This window comes from Agelaius tricolor, unplaced genomic scaffold, assembly GCF_023055355.1.
Source record: "Agelaius tricolor isolate 1412-34295 unplaced genomic scaffold, bAgeTri1.0.p SCAF_78, whole genome shotgun sequence".
Taxonomy (NCBI): domain Eukaryota; kingdom Metazoa; phylum Chordata; class Aves; order Passeriformes; family Icteridae; genus Agelaius; species Agelaius tricolor.
Genome location: NW_027269338.1, coordinates 545,001 through 563,621, shown reverse-complemented (window position 1 = coordinate 563,621; position 18,621 = coordinate 545,001). Strand labels below are relative to the sequence as shown.

The 18,621-nt window shown below is 55.3% G+C and overlaps 1 protein-coding gene and 1 long non-coding RNA gene across 3 annotated transcripts in view; one reads left to right on the top strand and one right to left on the bottom strand.

Moving 5' to 3' along the window:
- LOC139585439 (nuclear receptor-binding protein 2-like) overlaps positions 1–18,621 on the bottom strand; it is a 45,614-nt gene that overhangs the window by 10,483 nt on the left and 16,510 nt on the right. Inside the window, exon 2 of one of the 2 annotated variants that reach the window (XM_071418197.1) lies at positions 61–183. The exons of the other annotated variant lie outside the window; for it this stretch is intronic. Within the exon in view, the coding sequence (XP_071274298.1) occupies positions 61–183 (123 nt within the window). The remainder of the gene's footprint in view (positions 1–60; positions 184–18,621) is intronic. 2 annotated transcript variants of the gene reach the window in all.
- On the top strand, positions 3,553–4,332 carry LOC139585447 (uncharacterized). Its single transcript, XR_011677085.1, has 3 exons — positions 3,553–3,656; positions 3,885–4,042; positions 4,295–4,332. It is a non-coding gene; the product is annotated as an uncharacterized lncRNA (long non-coding RNA).

Below are 18,621 nucleotides of genomic sequence, written 5' to 3'. Positions count from 1 at the left end.
CATACCAGGCCGTACCAGGCCATACCAGGCCGTGCCAGGCCGTGCCAGCCGTGCCCTCACCTCGTGAGCTTTGAAGGCTTTCCTGTCAGTGAAGAGCAGCTCGTTCCACACCACCTCCACGCCCTCCTCAGTGTCCATGGCCAGGAAGGTGCTCTGGATGCCAGGCATGTTCCCCTGGTTCACCTGGGGGCACAGGGGGGGTCAGGCCAGGCTGGCACCACCAGTGGCGCGGGCAGCCCCAAAAATACCAAATTTCTGTTCTCCCTTTGGGTCAGGAATGGCCTGATCGAGAACAGGCCCCAAAAATACCAAATTTCTGTTCTCTCTTTGGGTCAGGAATGGCCTGATCAGGAACAGACCCCAAAAATACCAAATTTCTGTTCTCTTTGGGCCATCCTGGCCTAACCAGGAACAGGCCCCCCAAAATACCAAATTTCTGTTCTCTCTTTGGGCCATCCTGGCCTGATCAGGAACAGACCCCCAAAAATACCAAATTTCTGTTCTCTCTTTGGGTCAGGAATGGTCTGATCGAGAACAGGCCCCAAAAATACCAAATTTCTGTTCTCTTTGGGCCAGGAATGGCCTGATCAGGAACAGGCCCCAAAAATACCAAATTTCTGTTCTCTTTGGGCCATCCTGGTCTGATCAGGAACAGGCCCCAAAAATACCAAATTTCTGTTCTCTTTGGGCCACCCTGGCCTAACCAGGAACAGGCCCCCCAAAATACCAAATTTCTGTTTTCTCTTGTCCAGGAATGGCCTGATAAGGAACATGCTCCCAAAAATACCAAATTTCTGTTCTCTTTGGGCCAGGAACGGCCTGATCAGGAACAGGCCCCAAAAATACCAAATTTCTGTTCTCTCTTTGGGCCAGGAATGGCCTGATCAGGAACAGGCCCCAAATATACCAAATTTCTGTTCTCTTTGGGCCAGGAATGGCCTGTTCAGGAACAGACCCCAAAAATACCAAATTTCTGTTCTCTCCTCTCCAGGAATGGCCTGATCAGGAACAGACCCCAAAAATACCAAATTTCTGTTCTCTTTGGGCCATCCTGGTCTGATCAGGAACAGGCCCAAAAATACCAAAATTCTGTTCTCTCCTGTCCAGGAATGGCCTGATCAGCAACAGACCCCAAAAATACCAAATTTCTGTTCTCTCCTGTCCAGGAATGGCCTGATCAGGAACAGGCCCCAAAAATACCAAATTTCTGTTCTCTTTGGGCCACCCTGGCCTAACCAGGAACAGGCCCCCAAAAATACCAAATTTCTGTTTTCCCTTGTCCAGGAATGGCCTGATAAGGAACAGACACCAAAAATACCAAATTTCTGTTCTCTCTTTGGGCCAGGAATGGCCTGATCAGGAACAGGCCCCAAAAATGCCAAATTTCTGTTCTCTCTTGTCCAGGAATGGCCTGATCAGGAACAGACACCAAAAATACCAAATTTCTGTTCTCTCTTTGGGCCAGGAATGGCCTGATCAGGAACAGGCCCCAAAAATACCAAATTTCTGTTCTCTTTGGGCCATCCTGGTCTGATCAGGAACAGGCCCCAAAAATACCAAATTTCTGTTCTCTTTGGGCCAGGAATGGCCTGTTCAGGAACAGACCCCCAAAAATACCAAATTTCTGTTCTCTCCTGTCCAGGAATGGCCTGATCAGGAACAGACACCAAAAATACCAAATTTCTGTTCCCTTTGGGCCATCCTGGCCTAACCAGGAACAGACCCCAAAAATACCAAATTTCTGTTCTCTTTGGGCCAGGAATGACCTGATCAGCAACAGGCCCCAAAAATACCAAATTTCTGTTCTCTCCTGTCCAGGAATGGTCTGATCAGGAACAGACCCCAAAAATACCAAATTTCTGTTCTCTCTTTAGGCCATCCTGGCCTGATCAGGAACAGACCCCAAAAATACCAAATTTCTGTTCTCTCCTCTCCAGGAATGGCCTGATCAGGAACAGGCCCCAAAAATACCAAATTTCTGTTCTCTCTTTGGGCCAGGAATGGCCTGATCAGGAACAGGCCCCAAATATACCAAATTTCTGTTCTCTTTGGGCCAGGAATGGCCTGTTCAGGAACAGACCCCAAAAATACCAAATTTCTGTTCTCTCCTCTCCAGGAATGGCCTGATCAGGAACAGACCCCAAAAATACCAAATTTCTGTTCTCTTTGGGCCATCCTGGTCTGATCAGGAACAGGCCCAAAAATACCAAAATTCTGTTCTCTCCTGTCCAGGAATGGCCTGATCAGCAACAGACCCCAAAAATACCAAATTTCTGTTCTCTCCTGTCCAGGAATGGCCTGATCAGGAACAGACACCAAAAATACCAAATTTCTGTTCTCTCCTGTCCAGGAATGGCCTGATCAGGAACAGACACCAAAAATACCAAATTTCAGTTCTGTCTTGTCCAGGAATGGCCTGATCAGGAACAGGCCCCAAAGATACCAAATTTCTGTTCTCTTTGGGCCAGGAATGGCCTGATCAGGAACAGGCCCCCAAAAATACCAAATTTCTGTTCTCTTTGGGCCATCCTGGTCTGATCAGGAACAGGCCCCAAAAATACCAAATTTCTGTTCTCTTTGGGCCACCCTGGCCTGACCAGGAACAGGCTCCCATAAATACCAAATTTCTGTTCTCTCCTGTCCAGGAATGGCCTGATCAGGAACAGACCCCAAAAATACCAAATTTCTGTTCTCTCCTGTCCAGGAATGGTCTGATCAGGAACAGACCCCCCCAAAATACCAAATTTCTGTTCTCCTTGGGCCATCCTGGCCTGACCAGCCAGACCTGAGTGGTTTGTGCACAGCCCCACCTCCATCCAGGCATTTCTGTGTAGCCATGATATTTTATGAAAAATCCCTTTTGCCAGGATTTTTCCTCCTGAGAAGCTCAGAGGCCTCAGAAATGGAATCTAAACAATGGTTATCTGCTGCTGTGGAATGCAAAAGTGCATCTGTGATTGGTCGCACGTGGTTGTTTTTAATTAATGGCCAATCACAGCCCAGCTGTCTTGGACTCTCTGGTCAGTCACAAGATTTTATCGTTTCCTTCCCTTTCCTTGCTGGCCTTCTGATGAAATCCTTTCTTCTATTCTTTTATTATAGTTTTAATATAATATATATAATAAAATAATAAATCAGCCCTCTGAAACATGGAGTCAGATCCTCATCTCTTCTCTCATCCTGGGAGCCCTGAAAACATCACCACATTTCAGGGCATCCAGAGGGGTTGTGAGCACAGGAACCTCTGCTCTGGGAGGTCACTGTGAGCAGGGCCCACTGCAGTCACCTCTGTGCACAGCAAATCCACAAATAAATACATAAAAACATAAATAAATACACAAAAAATAATAAATGAACCAGCAGGAGGTGCACTGTGAGCAGGGCTCATTGCAGTCACCTCTGTGTCACTGTGAGTGCTCCCACAGTCACTGACAGCGACACCTCCCACAGCAAATGCACAAATAAATACATAAATACATAAAAATAATAAATGGACCAGCAGGAGCCCCCTGCAAACACCTCTGTGTCACTGGCAGAGCAGGGAGTGCTCCCACAGTCACTGACACCACACCTCCCACAGCAAATGCACAAATAAACACATAAATAAATACACAAAAAAATAATAAATGGACTTGCAGAACCCCCTGGTTTGGGAGGTGCACTGTGAGCAGAGTTTACTGCACAGTCACCTCTGTGCACAGCAAATGCACAAATAAATACATGAATAAATACACAAAAAATGATAAATGGACTGGCAGGAACAGGAACCCCCTGGCTGGGGAGGGGTGAGCTCATTGCAGTCACCACCCTGCACAGCAAATGTACAAATAAATACATAAAAACATAAATAAATGCACAAAAAATAATAAATGAAGCAGCAGGAGGTGCACTGTGAGCAGGGCTCATTGCAGTCACCTCTGTGTCACTGTGAGTGCTCCCACAGTCACTGACAGCAACACCTCCCACAGCAAATGCACAAATAAATACATAAATAAATATATAAAAATAATAAATGGACTTGCAGAACCCCCTGGTTTGGGAGGTGCACTGTGAGCAGAGTTCACTGCACAGTCACCTCTGTGCACAGTAAATGCACAAATAAATACATTAAAAATTATAAATAAACCAGCAGGACCCCCCTGCAATCACCTCCATGTCACTGGCAGAGCAGGGAGTGCTCCCACAGTCACTGGCACAACACTTCCCACAGCAAATGCACAAATCAATGCACAAAACCATAAATAAATTCACAAAAAATAATAAATGAACTGTCAGGAGCCCCCTGCTTTGGGAGGTGCACTGTGAGCAGAGCTCACTGCAGTTACCTCTGTGCACAGCAAATGCACAAATAAATACACAAAAACATAAATAAATAGACAAAAAATAATAAATGAACCAGCAGGAACCCCCTGCTTTGGGAGGTCACTGTGAGCAGAGCTCATTGCAGTCACCTCTGTGTCACTATAAATAAATATATAAAAATAATAAATGGACTTGCAGAACCCCATGGTTTGGGAGGTCAAGTGTGAGCAGAGTTCACTGCACAGTCACCTCTGTGCACAGCAAATGCACAAATAAATACATTAAAAATTATAAATAAACCAGCAGGACCCCCCTGCAATCACCTCCGTGTCACTGGCAGAGCAGGGAGTGCTCCCACAGTCACTGACACCGACACCTCCCACAGCAAATGCACAAATAAACACATAAATAAATACATAAAAATAATAAATGAACAGCAGGAACCCCATGGTTTGGGAGGTCACTGTGAGCAGAGTTCACTGCACAGTCACCTCCGTGCACAGCAAACGCACAAATAAATACATGAATAAATACACAAAAAATAATAAATGGACTGGCAGGAACAGGAACCCCCTGGTTGGGGAGGGGTGAGTTCATTGCAGTAACTGCCCTGCACAGCAAATGCACAAATAAATACATGAATAAATACACAAAAATAATAAATGAACCTGCAGGACCCCCCTGCAGTCACCTCTGTGTCACTGGCAGAGCAGGGAGTGCTCCCACAGGCACTGGCACAACATTTCCCACAGCAAATGCACAAATAAATACATAAATAAATACATAAAAATAATAAATGGACTTGCAGAACCCCCTGGTTTGGGAGGTGCACTGTGAGCAGAGTTCACTGCACAGTCACCTCTGTGCACAGCAAATGCACAAATAAATACATTAAAAATTATAAATAAACCAGCAGGACCCCCCTGCAATCACCTCCATGTCACTGGCAGAGCAGGGAGTGCTCCCACAGTCACTGGCACAACACTTCCCACAGCAAATGCACAAATAAATACACAAAACCATAAATAAATTCACAAAAAATAATAAATGAACCAGCAGGAGGTGCACTGTGAGCAGAGCTCATTGCAGTCACCTCTGTGTCACTGTGAGTGCTCCCACAGTCACTGACAGCAACACCTCCCACAGCAAATGCACAAATAAATACATAAAAACATAAACAAATACACAAAAAATAATAAATGGACCAGCAGGAACCCCTTGCAAACACCTCTGTGTCACTGGCAGAGCAGGGAGTGCTCCCACAGTCACTGACACAACACCTCCCACAGCAAATGCACAAATAAATACATAAATAAATACATAAAAATAATAAATGAACAGCAGGAACCCCATGGTTTGGGAGGTCAAGTGTGAGCAGAGTTCACTGCACAGTCACCTCCGTGCACAGCAAATGCACAAATAAATACATGAATAAATACACAAAAAATAATAAATGGACTGGCAGGAACAGGAACCCCCTGGTTGGGGAGGGTTGAGTTCATTGCAGTCACCGCCCTGCACAGCAAATGCACAAATAAATACATAAACACATAAATAAATACACAAAAAATAATAAATGAAGCAGCAGGAGGTGCACTGTGAGCAGAGCTCATTGCAATCACCTCTGTGTCACTGTGAGTGCTCCCACAATCACTGACAGCGACACCTGCCACAGCAAATGCACAAATAAATACATAAAAACATAAATAAATACACAAAAAAAAATAAATGAACCATCAGGAACCCCCTGCTTTGGGAGGTCACTGTGAGCAGTGGGTCAAAAACACCTGGGCCTTGGATTTTAACCCACGGAAACAATTACCAACTTTGTGTGAAGATGTAAAAGCCACAAGTAGAATAATAATGAGTGGAATAATAATCAGTAGAATAAAGAGTAGAATAATAATGAATCTACCTCAGGGTGAAAAAGTAGAATTTTAAAAGTTTTTAAAGTTCAAAAAACAAAATCAAAGGATCTAAGCATGTTCTCTCTCCTTCTCCTTCTTAGCCTCCATCTCCTGCTGTGATGGTGGCATTTTTAGACTGGTTTAGAGTAATACAAACTGTCTAATATAAGTAATAAGTTTATTACTTATTGTAAAGTATTATTATTATTATTATTGTAAGTATTATTACTTATTGTATTCATTGTGAATTTCTTTACAATAAGAAAATTACTGTAAAAAAGTACACGTAGTTTTTAGTATAAAAAGATAAAAAGATAACAGTCCCTGAGGGCTGGCAGTGTGCCACGAACTGACGTGGTGACAAATCTCAGCATGGCAAAGAAAGATAATTAAAAAAGAGCAAATAAACAACCTGGAGCTGGTCCTGAGCTGGCTCTGTGGCTCCTCACAGGTGTGGCAGTCGCTGTGACAGTCCTGTCCCCAGCCCTGCACACCTGTCCCAGGGCCACCCACACCTGCACTGCCCAGGGAACATCAGGGCTGGGCAAAGCCGAGAAAATCAGATGTGGGCAAAGCCGAGAAAATCAGGGCTGGGCAAAGCAGAGAAAATCAGGTGTGGGCAAAGCAGAGAAAATCAGGGGTGGGCAAAGCAGAGAACATCAGGTGTGGGCAAAGCAGAGAAAATCAGGGCTGGGCAAAGCCGAGAAAATCAGGGGTGGGCAAAGCAGAGAAAATCAAGGGTGGGCAAAGCAAAGAAATTCAGGTGTGGGCAAAGCCGAGAAAATCAGGTGTGGGCAAAGCAGAGAAAATCAGGTGTGGGCAAAGCCGAGAAAATCAGATGTGGGCAAAGCAGAGAAAATCAGGGCTGGGCAAAGCAGAGAAAATCAGGTGTGGGCAAAGCAGAGAAAATCAGGGGTGGACAAACCAAAGCCACCACATCACCTGTGAGCGTCCTGAGGCGCCCCAGCACCTGTCCAGGAGCTTCCCATCCCCAGGGGCCACAAATCCTCTCCCCAGGAGCCTGTGGGGGCAGCTCTGCAGGTGTCACCTCCCCACATGTCACCTCTGCAAGTGTCACCTTCACAGGTGTGACCTCTGCAGATGTGACCTCCTCAGGTGTGACCTCCTCAGGTGTGACCTCCGCAGGTGTGACCTCCTCAGCTGTGACCTCTGCAGCTGTGACCTCTGCAGGGTTCATCCACTGCCCAAGTTTGGGGTTCACCCCACTGCTGGGGTTCATCCCACTGCCCAGGTTTGGGGTTGATCCCTGCAGCCAGGGCTGATCCCACTGCTGGGTTCACCCACTGCCCAGGTTTGGGGCTCATCCCACTGCTGGGTTCATCCACTGCCCAGGTTTGGGGCTCATCTCACTGCTGGGTTCATCCACTGCCCAGGTTTGGGGCTCATCTCACTTCTGGGTTCACCCACTGCCCAGGTTTGGGGCTCATCTCACTGCTGGGGCTCACCTCACTGCCTGGATTTGGGATTCATCCCACTGGCCAAGTTTGGGGTTCATCCTGCAGCCAGGGCTGGTCCCACTGCTGGGGTTCATCCACTGGCCAAGTTTGGGGTTCATCCTGCAGCCAGGGCTGGTCTCACTGCTGGGGTTCATCCACTGCCCAGGTTTGGGGTTCATCCCACTGCTGGGGTCTAGGCTTGGCACTCATCCCACTGCTGGGTTCATCCACTGCCCAGGTTTGGGGTTCATCCCACTGCTGGGTTCATCCACTGCCCAGGTTTGGGGTTCATCCACTGGCCGGGTTCAGGGCTGGTCCTGCAGCCAGGGCTGGTCCCTGCGGGGCTCGGGGCAGCCGAGGGTGCTCAGCACCCCTGGCTCGTTAGCAGGGCACGCCCAGGCAGTTCACGGTTCATGTTGCAGCCACACAAAGCACCTCTGTTCCTCCTCCACCTCTGCTCCTCCCGCCCGGAACAGACTCCACACAGACAGCAAGGGACGTGGGCACAGCCTTCCCAGTGATCCCAGTGACCCCAGTGATCTCAGTGACCCCAGTGACCCCAGTGATCCCAGGGATACCAGTGACCCCAGTGATCGCAGTGATCCCAGTGATCCCAGGGATCCCAGTGATCCCAGTGACCCCAGAGATCCCAGCGATCCCAGTGACCCCAGTGCACAGCCAGAGTGGGAACCACAGAATCGTCTTGGAATCACAGCTTTGGGTTGGGGGGACCTTAAAGCCCATCTGGTCCTGGTCCCTCCCAGCTCCAAACAAGCTCTTTCCGGGCCCGAGGGGCATCCCAGTGCTCAGGGCTGGGGTAGGGGATCTGCTGGGATCTGGGATCTCAGCCCCAGGAGCGGGATCAGTGCTGAGATCTGCCAGGATCCAGGATCTCAACCTGAGCAGTGGGATGAGCTCCAGGAATGGGATGAACCCCAGGAATGGGATGAACCCCAGCAGTGGGGTGAGCCCCAAACCTGGGCAGTGGGATGAGCCCCAGCAGTGGGACCGTGACAGGATCTGCTGGGATCTGGGATCTCAGTGGGATGAGCCCCAGCAGTGGGGTGAGCCCCAAACCTGGGCAGTGGGATGAGCCCCAGCAGTGGGACCGTGCCAGGATCTGCTGGGATCTGGGATCTCAGTGGGATGAGCCCCAGCAGCAGGATGAACCTGAGCAGTAGGACCAGTGCCAGGACCTGCCGGGATCCAGGATCTCAACCCCAGCAGTGGAAGCAGTGCCAGGACCTGCCGGGATCCAGGAAGCTCTGGAACGTGTCAGGCCGGACCCTTCCCAGCTGCGTGCGGACACGAACGTGCTCAGCCTTGTGCCGAGTGAGAACAGAGCTGATTGTCACCAGCTGCTCCTGCTCCGAGCTCGGCCCAGCCTCCATAAATAAATAAACAAACGCAGCATTTTCCACACAGCCTGACTGGGATGAAGGGCGGCGGCGCTGGTCTCCTGGGTTTATTCCCCGTAGTTTATTCCCCATGGTCATTCCCCCATGGTTTATCCCCATGGTTTATCCCTGTGGTTTATTCTCCGTGGTCTATCCCCATGGTTTATCCCCTGTGGTTCAGACCCCATGGTTAATCCCCCATGGTTTATGCCTGGAGTTTATTCCTCGTGGTCTATCCCCTGTGGTCTATCCCCCGTGCTTTATCCCCTATGGTCTATCCCCCGTGGTTCATCCCCTGTAGTTCATTCCCATGGTTTATTCCCTGTGGTTTATTCCCCGTGGTTTATCCCCCATGGTTTATCTCCTGTGGTTTACCCGCCATGGTTTATCCTCATGGTTCCTCCCCCGTGGTTCATCCCCTGTGGTTTAACCCCCATGGTTCACCCCCGTGGTTTATCCCCGTAGTTTTTCGCTGTGGTTCATCCCCCGTGGTTTATCCCCGTGGTTTATCCCTGTGGTTGATCCCCAGTGGTTCATCCCCGTCGTTTATCCCCCCATGGTCTATCCCCCATGGTTTATCCCTGTGGTTCATCCCCCATGGTTTATCCCTGTGGTTTATCCCCCAGTGGTTCATCCCCGTGGTATTTCCCCCGCGGTTCATCCCTGTGGTCGATCCCCAGTAGTTCATCCCCGTGGTTTATCCCCCTGTGGTTTATCCCGCTCCCGGCAGCTCCGCGCGCTGCTCGGCACCGCCCCGGGAGCGCTCGGCCGGCGCCCGGAGCGGCCGCTGGGGACGGGGCAGGGCCGGTTTAGCAAAGATCGGGTTGCAGCTTCCAAGCAATCGCTCCCCTCTGAGCCTTTCTCGTCAGCGAGCGCTGAGCCAGGCCCGGGAACGGGCTCAGGGCTGGGGGAGCAGCCGGGGGATGGGGCTGAGCCAGGCCCGGGAACGGGCTCAGGGATGGGGGAGCAGCTGGGGGATGGGGCTGAGCCAGGCCCAGGAACGGGCTCGAGGATGGGGCTGAACCAGGCCCAGGAACGGGCTCAGGGCTGGGGGAGCAGCCGGGGGATGGGGCTGAGCCAGGCCCGGGAACGGGCTCAGGGATGGGGGAGCAGCTGGGGGATGGGGCTGAGCCAGGCCCAGGAACGGGCTCGGAGATGGGGGAGCAGCCGGGGATGGGGCTGAGCCAGGCCCGAGGGAGCAGCCAGGGATGGGGCTGAGCCAGGCCCGGGAACGGGCTCAGGGATGGGGGAGCAGCCGGGGATGGGGCTGAGCCAGGCCTAGGAACGGGCTCGGGGATGGGGGAGCAGCCGGGGATGGGGCTGAGCCAGGCCCGAGGGAGCAGCCGGGGATGGGGCTGAGCCAGGCCCAGGAATGGGCTCAGGGCTGGGGGAGCAGCTGGGAATAACGGGGAGAGGGTCATTTGCTCCCATGGCAGGGGGGCTGCGAGGTCCCTTCCCACCCGAACCTTTCCGTGGTTCTCCCCTCACGGTGTACAGCGATTATTCCAGCCCTTTGTGCCTCCACGGCATTTGGGATCTGGGGCTTGGCGGGGCCGAGTGGTGAACGCAGTGTGCCTGGGAAATCCCTGCGCAGGAAATGCCAGCCCCGTGTCCACCCCGCTGTCCCGGGACATGGGGACACCCGCGAGTGTGTCCCGCTCTCGGTGGGACATGGGGACACTTGGGAATGTGTCCCGCTCCTGGTGGGGCACAGGGACACCCGCAAGTGTGTCCCGCTCCTGGTGGGACATGGGGACACTCGGGAATGTGTCCCGCTCCTGGTGGGGCACAGGGACACCCACGAGTGTGTCCCGCTCCTGGTGGGACACCTGGGAGCGTGTCTGGATCCTGGAGGGACACAGGGACACCCTGCAGGCAGCAGGGACAGGGGGGGCTGCTGGCCCAGGGCCACCCATGCCCCCCAAACCCTGTGTCCCCTGGCCCTGGGCCACCCATGCCCCCCAAACCCCGCGTCCCCCAGGCCACCCGTCCCCCCCAAACCCCTCGTCCCCTGCCCTGAGCGAGGCCGTCCCCGGCTGTGGCCCCAGGCAGGGCAGGGGCGGCTGTTGCAACACAGAAACCGCTTCAGAAAACACGGGAAAGCAAAAACACCCGAGCTGGGAGCGCTGAGGCCCCAGGCGGGGACACCTGAGCCATGTCCTGCACGTCCCCAAGGGTCAGGGACACCTGAGCCACATCCTGCACGTCCCCAAGGGTCAGGGACAGGGAGTGGCAGCACAGGCAGAGCCCGTGGGCCCCGGAGCTGAGGGGTCACCGACCCCCTGTGCCCTGCCCAATGGAAGGGGCTGTCACACCCCCTGTCCCAGGTGAGCACGCTCGAGGCTCCAGTCCCTGCTCCAGGGCTCTACCCAACACCATGCCCAGGTAAGGGGCTGTCACATGCCCTGTCCCAGGTGACAGCATGCTCCAGGCTCCAGCTCCTGCTCCAGGGCCCCATCCAACACCATGCCCAAGTAAGGGGCTGTCACACACCCTGTCCCAGGTGAGAGCACGCTCCAGGCTCGAGCTCCAAGGGCCCCATCCAACACCATGCCCAGGTAAGGGGCTGTCAAACACCCTGTCCCAGGGCCCCATCCAACACCATGCCCAAGTAAGGCGCTGTCACATGCCCTGTCCCAGGCTGGGAGCTCACTCCAGGTTCCAGCTCCTGCTCCAGGGCCCCATCCAGCACCCGAGGGAAGGGGCTGTCACACCCCCTGTCCCAGGCTGGGAGCACACTCCAGGCTGCAGCTCCTGCTCCAGGCTTGAGCTCCAAGGGCCCCACCCAACACCGTGCCCGAGGGAAGGGGCTGTCACACACCCTGACCCAGGTGACAGCACGCTCCAGGCTCCAGCTCCAGCTCCAGGCTCCATCCAGCACCATGCCTGAGGGAAGGGGCTGTCACACCCCCTGTCCCAGGTTCCCAGCTCCTGCTCCAGGCTCGAGCTCCAAGGGCCCCATCCAACCCCATGCCCAGGGTAAGGGGCTGTCACACGCCCTGTCCCAGGTGAGAGCACACTCCAGGCTCCCAGCTCCAGGCTCCAGCTCCTGCTCCAGGGCCCCATCCAACACCGTGCCAAAGGTAAGGGGCTGTCACACCCCCTGTCCCAGGCTGGGAGCTCACTCCAGGCTCCCAGCTCCTGCTCCAGGGCCCCATCCAACCCCATGCCCAGGTAAGGGGCTGTCACATGCCTTGTCCCAGGTGAGAGCACACTCCAGGCTCCAGCTCCAGGCTCCCAGCTCCAGCTCCAGGCTCCATCCAGCACCCAAGGGAAGGGGCTGTCATACCCCCTGTCCCAGGTTCCCAGCTCCTGCTCCAGGCTCCAGATCCTGCTCCAGGCTCGAGCTCCAAGGGCCCCATCCAACACCTTGCCCAGGTAAGGGGCTGTCACACGCCCTGACCCAGGTGACAGCACGCTCCAGGCCCATCCAGCACCATGCCCAAGTAAGGGGCTGTCACACACCTGTCCCAGTCTGGGAGCTCACTCCAGGTTCCAGCTCCTGCTCCAGGGCCCCATCCAGCACTCGAGCGAAGGGGCTGTCACACCCCCAGTCCCAGGTTCCCAGCTCCTGCTCCAAGCTCCAGTTCCAGCTCCAGGCTCGAGCTCCAAGGGCCCCATCCAACACCGTGCCCAGGTAAGGGGCTGTCACACGCCCTGACCCAGGTGACAGCACGCTCCAGGCCCATCCAGCACCATGCCCAAGTAAGGGGCTGTCACACACCTGTCCCAGACTGGGAGCTCACTCCAGGTTCCAGCTGCTGCTCCAGGGCTCCATCCAACACCTGAGGGAAGGGGCTGTCACACCCCCAGTCCCAGGTTCCCAGCTCCTGCTCCAGGCTCCAGATCCTGCTCCAGGCTCGAGCTCCAAGGGCCCCATCCAACACCGTGCCCAGGCAAGGGGCTGTCACACGCCCTGTCCCATGCTGGGAGCTCACTCCAGGCTCCAGCTCCTGCTCCCAGGCCCCATCCAGCACCCAATGGAAGGGGCTGTCACACACCCTGTCCCAGGCTCCAGCTCCTGCTCCAAGGGCCCCATCCAACCCCAGAGGGGCACCTGCACCCCTCTGTGCCCAGCGAGGGGACCGGCAGCAGCGGCAGCAGCCCCAGGGCAGGGCAGATGCCGTGCCCAGGGCTGGGCACAGCTCAGCCCCGCGGCGGTGCCAAGGGATCCGCGGCGCCAGACAAACCTGTTCTGTCCCTGCCATCCTCTGACACAACCAGCAGGTGAGGGCAAGGCAGCAGATGGAAAATATTTGGATTCCAGTGAAGCATTTGATCCTGTCTGCCACGAAGCCGTGAGCTCAGCACCAACCCAGCCCTGGGCCCTGAGGAGCCCAGGGGGGCACAGGGGGCACAGGAGGGCACGGGGGGCACAGGGGGTACAGGGGGCACAGGGGGCACAGGGGGTACAGGGGGCACAGGGGGTACAGGGGGTGCAGGGGGAAAAGGAGGGCACAGGGGGGCACAGGGGGCACAGGGGGTACAGGGGGCACAGGGGGCACAGGGGGTGCAGGGGGGTACAGGGAGCACAGGGAGACACAGGGGGGTACAGGGGGCACAGGGGGCACAGGAGGCACAGGGAGACACAGGGGTGCAGGGGGGTACAGGGAGCACAGGGAGACACAGGGGGGTACAGGGAGCACAGGGGGTACAGGGGGCACAGGGAGACACAGGGGGTACAGGGGGCACAGGGAGACACAGGGGGCACAGGGGGCACAGGGGGGCACAGGGGGCACAGGGGGGCACAGGAGGGCACAATGGGCACAGGGGGCACAGGGAGACACAGGGGACACAATGGGCACAGAGGGGCACAGGGGGCACAGCTGTGAGCACTGGGCTGCTCACTCAGCCAGGAGAAGCCCCTGAAGCAAAGCAGAAATTTTCCAGAGCAGAAATCTCTTTTAATTTCAGTGAAATGCACACCTCTGAGTTAAACCTGCAGCTTGCTGTTTAGTCTGCCTGTCCTCACAAAGAGCTTGTGCTTGCAGAGCCTGCCTCAGCCGAAGGACAGGAGAGATGAGGGGGCAGAAATAAAGCAGACAAAGCAAAGCAAGCCTGACTACTCAAGAGTTCTTTCTAATAAAGAAGAATTAGCAGCAAGTGTCACTCAAAATCTGTAGAACGGATATGTATGGACCCACTGTGAAATTGCATGCGCATGTACTTGAGAGAGAGATAAAAACCATCGGAAGTTCTCAGAAGGATTCTGTCATTTTAAAAAATGCAACACCCCACAATCCTCACAGGCAGGAATTCCTTCCCAAATCCCATCCCATCCCAGCATCCAGCACTGCTCTCACTGCAACACCTCACCACCCTGACAGGCAGGAATTCCCTCCCAAAATCCCATCCCAAATCTAGCACTGCTGCCATTGCAACACCTCACCATCCTGACAGGCAGGAATTCCTTCCCAAAATTCCATCCCATATCTAGCACTGCTGCCATTGCAACACCTCACCATCCTGACAGGCAGGAATTCCATCCCAAAATCCCATCCTGCTCCTACTGCAACAACCCACAATCCACACAGGCAGGAATTCCTTCCCAAAATCCCATCCCATCCCAGCATCCAGCACTGCTCTCACTGCAACACCTCACCACTCTTACAGGGAGGAATTCCTTCCCAAATCCCATCCCAAATCCAACACTGATCCCCTTGCAACATCCCACCATCATCACAGGCAGGAATTCCATCCCAAAATCCCATCCTGCTCCTACTGCAACACACCACAATCCTCACAGGCAGGAATTCCTTCCCAAATCCCATCCCAAATCCAACACTGCTCCCATTCCAACGCCTCACCACCACCCTGACAGGCAGGAATTCCTTCCCAAAATCTCATCCCAAATCCAACACTGATCCCATTGCAACATCCCACCATCATCACAGGCAGTAATTCCATCCCAAAATCCCATCCCAGTATCGACCACTGCTGCCATTCCAACACCTCACCACCACCCTGACAGGCAGGAATTCCTTCCCAAAATTCCATCCCATATCTAGCACTGCTGCCATTCCAACGCCTCACCATCCTGACATGCAGGAATTCCATCCCAAAATCCCATCCTGCTCCCATTCCAACACCTCACCACCCTGACGGGCAGGAATCCCTTCCCAAATCTCATCCTGCTCCCATTCCAACGCCTCACCACCCTGACAGGCAGGAATCCCTTCCCAAATCCCATCTATCCCATGTCCAGCACTGCTCCCCGTGGGAGGGCTGGCAGCCTCTGCTTCCCTGCGTGCCCACGGCTGCCCTTCCCTCCTGCCCAGCAAACACTGCCCTCCCTGTTCTCATCCCTGCTCTCCAGCAAGGGGACACCCGAGGATTTTTCCACTGCCCCGAGCAGAGCCAGGGCAGCTCCTGCAGGGCCAGCAGCAGCAGGGTTGGTGTTCATTTCCTGCTGCTCCCTGCGTGTGCCAGGGCAGCCCCTGCAGGGCCAGCAGCAGCAGCAGCAGCAGCAGCAGCAGCAGGGTTGGTGTTCATTTCCTGCTGCTCCCTGCATGTGCCAGGACAGCCCCTGCAGGGCCAGCAGCAGCAGGGTTGGCATTTCCTGCTGCTCCCTGCCTGTGCCAGGGCAGCTCCTGCAGGGCCAGCAGCAGCAGCAGCAGCAGCAGCAATAGCAGCAGGGTTGGCATTTCCTGCAAGCAGCTTCTCCCTGCTCACACCAGGGCAGCCCCTGCAGGGCCAGCAGCAGCAGCAGCAGCAGGGTTGGTGTTTGTCTCCTGCTGCTCCCTGCATGTGCCAGGGCAGCCCCTGCAGGGCCAGCAGCAGCAGCAGGGTTGGCATTTCCTGCTGCTCCCTGCTCACACCAGAGCAGCCCCTGCAGGGGCAGCAGCAGCAATAGCAGCAATAGCAGCAGGGTTGGTGTTTATCTCCTGGCTCCCTGCCCACGCCTGCAGCCAGAGCAACTTTTGCTTTACCCCCTGCTTTCTAAAGCAATGTTTGCTTTACCCCCTGGCCCCAGAGGGGGACACGAGCCCGGGGCCAGCCCTGGGAGGGGACACCAACCTGGGGTCACCAGCCCAGCCTGGAGAGGGGACACCAGCCTGGGGCCACCCCAGCACTGCCCAGCGAGGGAACACAAGGCCGGGGTCACCTCAGCACAGCCTGGAGAGGGGACACCAGGCTGGGGTCACCCGAGCCCAGTCCTGGAGGGGACACAAGCCCAGGGTCACCCCAGCCCAGCCCTGGGAGGGGACACGAGCCTGAGGTCACCCAAACCCAGCATTGGGAGGGGACACGAGCCCCAGCACTGCTCAGCCTGGGGAGTTGACACCAGCCTGGGGTCACCCCATGGCAGCCCTGGGAGGGGACACCAGCCTGGGGTCACCACAGTCCAGCCTGAGGAGGTGACACAAACTTGGGGTCACCCCAGCCCTGGGAGGGGACACAAGCCCAGGGTCCCACCCAGCCCAGCCTGCTCTCCTGGGACACGGGGCTGTCAGTGTCACAAGGCTGGCAGTGTCACAGTGTCACAGGGCTGGCAGTGTCACAGTGTCACAGGGCCCTGGCAGTGTCACAGGGCTCTGCAGCATCCCTGAGGACAGGGACAGGGTCCCAGTGCCAGCCTGCACCCCAGGGCAGCCTGAGGGGCTGGGGGGAAATGGGAGCAGCAGGAGCCAGGGAGGGGATGGGCAGGTGGAATTCCATCCCATGGGAATGCTGTGCCCCGTGCCATGGGCATCCTGTGCCCAGGAGAATGCCGTGCCCCATCCCATGGGAATGCTGAGCCCCATCCCTGGGCATCCTGTGCCCATGAGAATGCTGTATCCCATTCCTGGACATGCTGTGCCCCATCTCTGGGCATCCTGTGCCCCCTCCCTGGGAATGCTGTGCCCATTCCTGGGAATGCTGTATTCCATTCCTGGGTATCCTGTGCCCCATCTCTTAGTATCCTGTGCCCCATCCCTGGGAATGCTGTGCCCCATCCCTGGGCATCCTGTATCCCATTCCTGGGCATCCTTTGCCCCATTCCGGGGCATCCTGTGCCCCATCTTATGGCAATGCTGTGCCCCCTCCCACCACAGAGCCCCCCGTGCCCCCCATTCCAAGCCAGCCCAGGACCAGGGAGCCTGGGAGAGCTCCAGGAAACACATCCCTGCTGGAACAGCATCCTAGGAGAGCTCCAGGACACACATCCCTGCTGGAACAGAGAGCTCCAGGACACACATCCCTGCTGGAACAGCAGCCCAGGAGAGCTCCAGGACACACATCCCTGCTGGAACAGAGAGCTCCAGGACACACATCCCTGCTGGAACAGCATCCCAGGAGAGCTCCAGGACACACATCCCTGCTGGAACAGAGAGCTCCAGGACACACATCCCTGCTGGAACAGAGAGCTCCAGGACACACATCCCTGCTGGAACAGCAGCCCAGGAGAGCTCCAGGACACACATCCCTGCTGGAACAGCATCCTAGGAGAGCTCCAGGACACACATCCCTGCTGGAACAGCATCCTAGGAGAGCTCCAGGACACACATCCCTGCTGGAACAGCATCCCAGGACAGCTCCAGGACACACATCCCTGCTGGAACAGCATCCTAGGAGAGCTCCAGGACACACATCCCTGCTGGAACAGCATCCTAGGAGAGCTCCAGGACACACATCCCTGCTGGAACAGCATCCTAGGAGAGCTCCAGGACACACATCCCTGCTGGAACAGCATCCCAGGAGAGCTCCAGGACACACATCCCTGCTGGAACAGAGAGCTCCAGGACACACATCCCTGCTGGAACAGCATCCCAGGAGAGCTCCAGGACACACATCCCTGCTGGAACAGAGAGCTCCAGGACACACATCCCTGCTGGAACAGCATCCTAGGAGAGCTCCAGGACACACATCCCAGCTGGAACAGAGAGCTCCAGGACACACATCCCTGCTGCAAGGGCAGCCCAGCCCAGCAGGCTCCCAGGGAGAAGCAGGCCCAGCAGGAACCAGCCCAGCTGGGAGGAACCTGGGCAGATTCCTGCGTTCATGCCCCGCTGAGCAGCTGAGCCCTGAGCAGAGCAGCTCCAGGAGAGGCAGGAACCCCTCAGAACCCCCGGGTGAGCAGGGCCAGCCCTGCAGGAGCTCGGCCCAGGGTTTGCCACCCAAGCTCTCCTGGATTGCCAAGCCAATTAATTGTATTTATTTACCATCTGCATGGCAGCTGTCTCCTGTTCAGTGGGCAGTTTTCCTTATCTCCTCCACAGCCTGGGAGACACCTGCTGATAACAGCTACTGAACGTCCCTGCATGGCTGATAAGAGCCACAGCATCCCACTGGGAGATGTGAGCCCAGAGGGGAGAGCCAAGCGTTCCCAACCTGATATAACGTGGAAATTCTGGAACACCAGCACGGCTTCCACACTGGGTGTCCCAGAGGAACAGCAGCTGCCTCTTCCTCTGGATCTTCAGAGGAAACTCCACCTTTCTATACAGGATCCCTGCTCCAACAAAACCACATCTGACACTCCAAAAAAACTGCAGCCACAATTTCAATTGGATTTCTACAGGAATCCCTGATCCAACAGAACCACATCTGACACTCCAAAAACTCTGCAGCCACAAT